The sequence below is a fragment of the Macaca mulatta genome, chromosome 18, assembly GCF_049350105.2.
Source record: "Macaca mulatta isolate MMU2019108-1 chromosome 18, T2T-MMU8v2.0, whole genome shotgun sequence".
NCBI classification, from domain to species: domain Eukaryota; kingdom Metazoa; phylum Chordata; class Mammalia; order Primates; family Cercopithecidae; genus Macaca; species Macaca mulatta.
In genome coordinates, this window is record NC_133423.1 from 68,223,082 (window position 1) to 68,232,726 (window position 9,645).

Below are 9,645 nucleotides of genomic sequence, written 5' to 3' on the forward strand. Positions count from 1 at the left end.
GGGCGGATCACGAGGTCAGGAGATTGAGACCATCCTGGCGAACACAGTGAAACCCCGTCTCTACTAAAAAAATACAAAAAACTAGCCGGGCGAGGTGGCAGGCGCCTGTAGTCCCAGCTACTTGGGAGGCTGAGGTAGGAGAATGGCGTGAACCCGGGAGGCGGAGCTTGCAGTGAGCAGAGATCCGGCCACTGCACTCCAGCCTGGGTGACAGAGCGAGACTCCGTCTCAAAAAAAAAAAAAAAAAAAATCTTTCGTCTACAAGGAAGTGTGTTTCATTAAAGAACCTGATTTGGTTGCACACAGTGGCTCATGCCTGTATTCCCAGCACTTTGGGAGGCTGAGTGGGGAGGATTGCTTCAGCCAGTTCGAGACCAGCCTGGATAACATAGTGAGACCCTGTCTCTACAAAAAACATTTTTTTAATTAGGCAGGCGTGGTGGCGCATGCCTGTGGACCCAGTTACTCTGGAGGCTGAGGTGGGAGGAACCCTTGAGCCCAGGAGGTTGAGGCTACAGTGAGCCATGATTCTACCACTGTACTCCAGCCTGAGTGACAGAGTGAGACCCTCTGTCTCTCTCCCTCTCTCTCTCACACACACACACACACACACACAAAAGAAAATCTGATTCGTACACACCTTTATAGTAATATTCAGTTGCAGCAAAACAGTCGAAGACCATGTCACCCTGAACACGCCTGATCTCATCTGCTCTTGGAAGCTAAGCAGGGTCAGGCTTGTTTAGGACTTGGATGGGAGACCATCTGGGAATACCAGGTGCTGTCAGCTTTAAAAAAAACAAACACTGGTTTGTTAACTAAACATCAGTTTTTCTTGCCAGCAAGAAGAAGCTCTGTGCCCTCTATGGGAAGTGGACTGAATGTTTATACAGTGTTGACCCTGCCACGTTTGATGCTTACAAAAAAAATGATAAGAAAAATACAGAAGAGAAGAAGAACAGCAAACAGGTGAACATCCTGTCAGGTGGTATCAAAGGATAACTGGATTCTTCAATGTGTCCTAATCCTTTTGGAGTTGGCCTGTTCTAGGGTCACAATTTGACTTTCTTCTTCCTTGTTGCTAATGCATATCGCTTTCCTCTTTTTAATGATCAGACATTTGCTTTAACAAGTACTCGGCATAGGCTTGTATAGGATATGGACACGTATCAGTTTTTTAACTGTGGAGCAGTTATATGCGGAACTTTGCTTTAATTCACATAGCTTTGGAATGTTGGAGTTCATCTTAATGAAAGAAATTTTCTTTTCCTCCTGTTGATGTGCATAGAAAGTTGAAATTGTTGAAGATTTAAAATTTCCTCCAAAATTCTGACATTTTCATGCTTATCAGTTTTGTTGCCTTGTTCCTTATCGTGAAATTACTGAAGTTAAGACTGTCGTAGTGAAAGGAGTTATCCCTGGACTGTTGTCCTCTTCTTACTAACCTTTCTTTGTGGGACAGTAAAATCCCAGTAGGGGAGGCACATGGCTTCCTGTCGCGTGGTCCCAAGCAGGCTCCAGTGGTTGGCAAACTCCTGCCCCTTCCCTCCAGGCATAACTGCTCGAGGACTGTACCTCTTTGGACAGGAAATATTTGTTTGAGGATGGATTCCTTTCCAGTAACCAAGATAATGGTTCCAAGAGCAAACTCTGGGTTAGAATCTTAGCCCCACCGCGGATGAGCAGTGCAAGCCCAGATTTCTCATCTCTCTGCCTCAGTGCCTTCATTTGTAACACGGGTGCCATAATAGCACCTACCTGTTAAATGAGTTAACAAACATAATGGGCTCAGAATAGTATCTGCTCATAGTAAAGACGGATAAAGTCATTTCTGCCAAAAGCACTTCCTCAGACTGGCATCTTGAGCGGCATCTGTGAGCTCGTTAGAAATGCAGGCGGCCCAGCTTCACCTCAGACCTACTGAAGACCAGTCTCTGGGGCTCTTTAACGTTTCTTATGCATGTGAAAGTTCAGGAAGCCCTAAGATCCCTCAAAAGCAGAAGGTGTATTTATGAGTGACTTTCTTTTGAGACAGAGTTAGCCTTGCTCCCAAAGTGAAAAGAGATTTATTAAATGGCCGGAGCATTCTGCTTTCCTGTGGCCGGGGCTGTTTCTTTCTTTCTTGGTTTCCCGTCAGCTGTGTGTGCACAGTTCTGCTGCCCTCTTTGCGTCCCGTGTTCCTGCCCACGGGAACTGTGCACCGACTGTGCTCCACAGCCAGCAGGAAACTGACAGGGCTGAGAAGGGCATGTCCGGGATTCTGGGACTCCTTGGCTGCAGCTCCTTGACAAAGGCGATCTCCACAACACGCTTGCCTTCCAACTCTCTTCAGAGTGGGGATGGCCAAGAATGTTGGTGAAATTCCAGAGGACATTCCTTATATTCCCTAAATTCCCGGTCAGTCTGTGAGAAAGTGTTTTTTCCTCTTGGAGAGAGCAGGTATTCTCGCACATCCACTGCTTTTCTGGTCTCTCTCGCTCCTGTGTTCCTGTCATCCGCCTACCATGGATTTCGTTCCTGAACACAGACACTGCGGGAAGTTTGTGTCGTTAGCATTGTCACCTCTGTGCTATTTTGTAAACTGTATATTCACTGAATGTGTCTCAGGCAGGAGTTCTAGATCTGTTCACTGTGTGATGCTGGGACTAGGACTTACCCTTCCAAAGCCTTCATTCCATATGTGTAAAAAGTGGTCGTGACCTCTCCTCGAGGGGTTGTTGCATAAAGACCACATACATAGAACAGTAGCATAGCTGCGGCCGCGGGCAGGGGAGCCCGAGGAAACGCTGGCTCCCTGTGTTTCATCTAATGAAAAGTTCTCTTTTCATCAGATGCATTCGGGATCCCTCCTGGTCTTGTGCCATTGATACATTTAGTTGACTTCCCCAAGAGTGTAACCTTTTGTTCTCAGATTGTTCCTTTCTAGTGTGTGGGCTCCACAAAAGTCAGGTAGTGACGGTGCTTCTCTAACACCCCAGTGGCTGAGCCTCCAGAAGTTCCTTAGTAGATACTTAAATGATGCTTTGGGAGGCAGGAGGATTGCCTGAAGCCAGGAGTTCAAGACCAGCCTGGGCAGCATGATGAGACCCCCCCATCTCTATAAAAACATTTTTAAAATATTTGCTGGGTGTGGTGGCACATACCTGTAGTCCCAGCTACTTGGGAGACAGGCAGGAAACTCACTTGGACCCAGGAGTTTTAGGTTACAGTGAGCTGTGATTGCACCACTGTACTTCAGTGTGGGCAACACAGCAAGACCCTATCTCAAAAATATTAAAAATAAATACTCAAATGAGTTATTTTGTCTTTAAAAAGGAAACAGCCTTAAAAACATAAAACCCTATAGGAAAGAGTGATGATGATAATGACTTAAATGCGGGTAACACTAAGTGGCACAACACACAAAGCTTGTGAGACTCTTAGCACCCACTCGGGCATTCAGCAGGTATCCATTGGCTTCCCACACTGTTCAAAGTAAGGATATAAGAATTAGAAAGTCACAGTGTCCCTGCCCTCATGGAGTTTACATTCTAGTGGTGTGCAATAAACAATGGTTTACAATTTGCAAGTGTGTATATATTTTCCTAAGGACAGGGATATGTTCTAAGAAATCATTAGGTGATTTCGTCATTGTGCGAACCTCATCCAGTGTACTTACACAAACTTAGATCGTGTATGTATTTTTCTCTCTTTTATTCATGTGGAAAGCCAAAAGTCCCAACACTGTTACTGAGTATCAGTCATTTCCCTTACTTGATCTGCAATGCCAGTATCAAATGCCATATAGCAGATTTCTGTACATGCTCCACTATAACCTTAGGGGACTGCCATCATATTTACAGTTGGTTGTTGACTGAAGTATCATGATGTGGTGCTTGACTGTATCTTAAAACTTTTTACTGAAATTTTGTTCATTGGTTGGTTTTTCTAGATGAGCACCTCTGAGGAGTCGGATGAAATGCCAATGCCGGATTCTGAAAGTGTATTCATTATCCCTGGGAGCGTTCTTCTATGGCGAATAGCCCCACGGCCTCCAAATTCTGCCCAGGTGAGACTGGGCTTGCTGGCTGTGGCCTCGCTGTCTGTGTTCAGCACTGTGGCGCTCTTTCCTGGCACGTGCAGGGTCAGCCCAGGCAGCATGGAGACAGGCAGGTTGGCATCCCGAGCCCCCACTGAGTCCCGGGTGCTCCCTTCTTGCCTGAGCTCAGTGCATCGTAAGTGCATCATGCTGTCCATCCCTCTGGCATCTGGCTGGGAGGATGTATTGGGTTAGGGCTTCACTGGGGCTTAATAGCTACTTAGTGGTGAAACTTGCCCTGATTAAATATAAGCTGGTGCAGCCTAGTCAGTACCAGCCCTCCAGACCCAGCAAGAAATGATTTTAATGAAGATAAAAGAATGTTGGCTTTTGCTTAGAGTTCTATTTAAAGTTGATCATGATAGAGGATATTTATTCTGCAAAGCCTGCTTTGAGATTTTTTTGAGACAGATACCCACAGATGGTGCAGATTTGGGTGAAAACATTTAGATATGTGTGATCTGAGAAAGACTGACCATTGTTACCACGAAAGGGAGGGGGTCATTGTCAAGTCAACCCTCTTCTACTTTCAGGACATTTCGTTTTGCGTTATGCCTTGGCATGTGTTAATTTCATCCTTTTGCTTCTTTTCAGATGTATAATTTTACTAGTTTTGCAATGGTTTTGAATGAAGTAGACAAAGACATGGAGAGTGTGATCCCCAAGACAGACTGCAGGTTACGGCCTGACATTAGAGCCATGGAAAATGGAGAGATAGGTAACTAGCCAGTGAAGACTCATTTCTCGGGGGATGATGCTTTGTTTTATTCCTGGTGATTGTTAGCATCATTGGGGTACTAGCACTTTTAGTCTCTCTTAGAGATTAAGTTTGAGTTAACATTCAATTTAAATTCAGTAACTTTTTTGTTGTTGTTGTTGAGACGGAGTCTCGCTCTGTCGCCCAGGCTGGAGTGCTGTGGCTGGATCTCAGCTCACTGCAAGCTCCGCCTCCCGGGTTTATGCCATTCTCCTGCCTCAGCCTCCCAAGTAGCTGGGACTACAGGCGCCTGCCACCTCGCCCGGCTAGTTTTTTGTATTTTTTTAGTAGAGACGGGGTTTCACTGTGTTCGCCAGGATGGTCTCGATCTCCTGACCTCGTGATCCGCCCGTCTCGGCCTCCCAAAGTGCTGGGATTACAGGCTTGAGCCACCGCGCCCGGCCTAAATTCAGTAACTTTTATTTTAAATTTGGAAATCTGGGCAGACCTTATTAGCTCTTATTATTGTGGTAATACTCCCCTGAGAATTTAATATACTGGAGATGGCCAGTGGCATTTTCTGACTAATTAAGTCACTGTCTGCTTCAGAATTTACATAGCACCTTGTCAGCCTCAGAGGAGAGTGTGGCCTCCCCTTGGTTAATTATAACTTAAATGTTTTTGTGTGTTGGTATAAGTAGGTGTATATACTTAGGTAGTATGTGTGATATTTTGATACAGGCATACAATATGTAATAATCACATCAGGGTAAATGGGGTATCAATTACAACATTTTTTTTTTCTTTTTTTATACAGAGTCTCGCTCTGTCTCCCAGGCTGGAGTGCAGTGGCGCAATCTCAGCTCACTGCAGCCTCCACCTCCTGGGTTCAATCTATTCTTGTGCCTCAGCCTCCTGAGTAACTGGGATTACAGGCACGCACCACCACACCCGGCTAATTTTTGTATTTTTAGTAGAAATGGGGTTTCACCATGTTGGCCACGCTGGTCTCAGACCTCCTGACCTCAGGTGATCCGCCCGCCTCAGACTCCCAAAGTGCTGGGATTACCGGCGTGAGCCACTGCATCCAGCCCATTTTTATCTTATAAATTTCTTCCAATCCAGTGATTCTCAAAAGGGGGGCATTTTCCCCCTCAAGAAGACATGTAGCAAAGTCTGAAGACTTTGGTTGTCACTTCTTAGGAGGTACTACTGGCGTCTGCAGGCCAGGAATGCTGCAAAACATCCTTTCCCACACCAGGCAGCCTCTTATGATAGAATCACCACATGGCCTTTTATGATACAGCCATCACATCTAACATGTCATAGTACCACAGTGGAGAAAAAGTGAGACACCGCGACAGTATTTTGGAAGACTGTTTAAATTCCTTAAGAATGGCATCTGAAGGAGCTCTGTGAGGTCTCACTAAGAATTTAGAATAATTTCACGTTTATTTAGTTTTTACACCCAATTTTTCATTGAAGAATTTTAACACAGTTGTTTTGGCCTTAAGAATAAGCAGGTTGTTCTTGGCAAGGTTGTTAAGAGCATAGGCTGTCAGAGATGCTGCGTCTGTGGTACCAGCTCTGCCTCTTACTAGCCCAGGTATCTGTTACAATTTTTGCTTGATATTTGACTCTGGTATTTGTGTTCTAATAAAAGGGAGAACGTGTAAATGGTTCTTTTGTGAAGTTCTTGTGCTTAATACTGTGCCTGGCATCCTCTATGTAGAGTGTTAATGGTTTTGTATTGATGTTCTTATTTTAGATCAAGCTAGTGAAGAAAAAAAACGACTTGAGGAAAAACAAAGAGCAGCCCGCAAAAACAGGTCCAAGTCAGAAGAGGACTGGAAGACGAGGTGCGTGCCTGAGTCAGGGGGTGTGGCTCAGCTCTCAGGCAGGCTGCTGTGTGGGATGAGGCAGGGATGCCAGACACTGGCCCCAGAGCAAGGGTCTATCTAACACAAACCCTGCTGAGTTGTCCCAGGCCTGAAAAAAAGTTATTTCCACTGACTTTTATCCATTCATCCATTGATGGACACAGGTTAATTCCATATCTTTGTTATTGTGAATCGTGCTGTCGTAAACATAGGGATGCAGGTATCCCTTCGATACATTGACTTCCTTTCCTTTGGATACCCAGTAGTGGGAGTGCCGGATCCTATGGTGTTAAGTTTTTTTAAGAAATCTCTGACCGGGTGCAGTGCTCACACCTGTAATCCCAGCACTTTGGGAGGCCGAGGCGGGCAGATCACGAGGTCAGGAGATCGAGACCATCCTGGCTAACATGGTGAAACCCCGTCTCTATTAAAAAAATACAAAAAGTAGCTGGGCATGGTGGCGGGTGCCTGTAGTCCCAGCTATTCAGGAGGCTGAGGCAGGAGAATGGCGTGAACCCAGGAGGCGGAGTTTGCAGTGAGCCGAGATCGCGCCACTGCATTCCAGCCTGGGCAACAGAGCAAGACTCCGTCTCAAAAAAAAACAACAACAACAACAAAAATCTCCATACTGTTTTCCATGGTGGTTCTACCAATTTATATTCTCACTACCAGTGTATGAGCTTGCTTTTTTCTGCATCCTCGCCAGCCTGTTTTTTCTTTTTAATAATTGCCATCCGAACTGGTGTAAGATAATAATCTTGTGGGTTTTATTCATGTTTCCCTCCTAATTAGTGATGTGGAGCATTTTCTCATATCCTGTTGGCTATCTGTATGTCTTCAGAAATGTCTCTTCATGTCTTTTGGATTATGTATAGCATGGTATATTAGAAAAATCATGGTCTTCAACATTAAACCTAAATTTGCCATCAGTTATGAGGTTGGGCAAGTTATTTAACTGCCTAGACATTCAGCTTCTCATCTGTAAAACAGAGCTTTAAGAGTTTGGGGCCAGGCGCAGTGGCTCACACCTGTAATCCCAGCACTTCGGGAGGCCAAGGCGGGCGGATCACAAGGTCAGGAGCTTGAGACCAGTCTGACCAACGTGGAGAAACCCTGTCTCTACTAAAAATACAAATTTAGCTGGGTGTGGTGGTGCATGCCTGTAATCCCAGCTTACTTGGGAGGCTGAGGCAGGAGAATCGCTTTCACTTGGGAGGCAGAGGTTGTGGTGAGCTGAGATCGCACCATTGTACTCCGGCCTGGGTAACAAGCAAAACTCCGTCTCAACCGAAAAAAAAAAAAAAAAGTTTGAAGGGCATTTACACTGAACCGAGTGCCTTACATACTGCTGTGGGCATGCTGTAAATGTTAATTTTCTTATTCTAATTTATTCCTAACTGCTTAAAAGAATGCCTTGCTGTGGAAAATAAGACCCAGGCTAGAGGGTAAACCTGTTAGACAAATACATTGTTTCGAAGCAACCTATTAGAAGACCCTGCTTCTGTCAAGTAGCTTGCTAGATCTGGTGGGAAATGCATATTCCTTTTGCATGGTATCATTACCCCTTTTGGAATATTATTCCACAGACCTGTTCCCTACCTAAGCAGAAAAACAGCATCACTTGAGCATCTCTTTAGAAATCCCTCACAGAATGAGTTGCTGCAATAGAAAAAGACTGCAAGCTAGTGAAGAAACAGCCTGTGATTTTCCAGTTTGCCCTGTAAATCTTGTCCTTTTTCTTTTAACAGGTGGTTCCATCAAGGTCCTAATCCCTACAATGGAGCACAGGACTGGATTTACTCTGGCAGCTACTGGGACAGAAATTACTTCAATTTGCCTGACATTTATTAAAATGCATACAAGTCAGGGTGTTTGGCTAATCTACAAATAAGTCTTAAACCTATGTTTTTAAATTTTTTTCTCTTGGTTTCTACTTATCTTTAAAAAAAAGAAAAAAAAAAAAAGAAAAAACATTCATAATTGCATTTCACCCCCAACAAAAGCAGGGTATAAGGTGATACTGGTGATGAAAGTCTTAGGAAAAATGCATAATTTTGCTATAAAACGTACTTATTTGGAATACTATTTTATATAGAGGTAAGAGAAGACTGCTGGGGAATATGCTTTTTATGGTCGCTGTTGCCATATTTACTGAAGGTTTATACCTAAATGTAACTTTAGCTTTATGGAACTATATAGTAATCCCAAATCAAGTTATTTTGAATATTTTTATGCTGTCATGCTTGAATGTTTTAGATGTAACCTTTGACATATTTAGAACTCTCGTCCTATACAATGTTTATTGCTCAAATGTAGAGGTTATGTCATTTTATAAAGACTCCATTGATAAGATGGCTTTTATTCATACTAATCCTCCCAATTTTACCCCTTCCATCTTCCAAGAAGAAAAAAATGCCTGAATATTCAGAATAGATATTTCTGATTTGAAAATTCTAAAGAATTAAACTGGAAAAGTATTTAATTTACTTAGTGCTCTGAATTTACTTTTACAGTTTTCTGCAGTATCATTAAAATGTTTAAGTTTACATTTGAATTGAAAATATGTATAAAATCTAGCAATTCACAAAAATGCCCTAGAAATATAGATTTTAATCACCATTACATAATGACAAACCTTGTTAAATGCTGCCACTTCCAGTGGCAAATGCCGCTAGAGAAATTAAGTTGCACTCATGTAAGTATCAAACTATATAAAAGGAGGTCTTGTGCATTTCAAGTTTGCAAGGTACTTGTGTACTTAAAATATGTGTGGAGACCTACTGTACAGTAGTTTTGCCCCTTTAATTGGGGCACATTAATCTTAAATCTTATAGTATTTATCCACCCAAACCCCAGACTGAGATATTGCTCCCATGGGCCTTAGGTAGCTGCCAGTACATGATTTTAATTGCTGTCTTGAAGTTAACAAGTGTTATAATGAAATAATCTACCTGATGCTAAATAAAGGCTTTAGAATGTTCCCCAAAAGT

At 43.4% G+C, this 9,645-nt stretch overlaps 1 protein-coding gene across 9 annotated transcripts in view; it reads left to right on the top strand.

Annotated features, from left to right (window-relative positions):
• The window catches only part of OSBPL1A (oxysterol binding protein like 1A), a 229,920-nt gene extending 220,277 nt beyond the window's left edge, over window positions 1–9,643 (top strand). For all 9 annotated transcript variants that reach the window (XM_028837998.2, XM_028838000.2, XM_028837999.2 and 6 more), the window contains 5 exons: window positions 843–969; window positions 3,932–4,048; window positions 4,673–4,796; window positions 6,544–6,634; window positions 8,404–9,643. In XM_028837998.2, coding sequence (XP_028693831.2) covers window positions 843–969; window positions 3,932–4,048; window positions 4,673–4,796; window positions 6,544–6,634; window positions 8,404–8,506 — 562 coding nt within the window. In that variant the 3' untranslated portion in view covers window positions 8,507–9,643. The remainder of the gene's footprint in view (window positions 1–842; window positions 970–3,931; window positions 4,049–4,672; window positions 4,797–6,543; window positions 6,635–8,403) is intronic.
• Window positions 9,644–9,645: the final 2 nt, after the last annotated feature.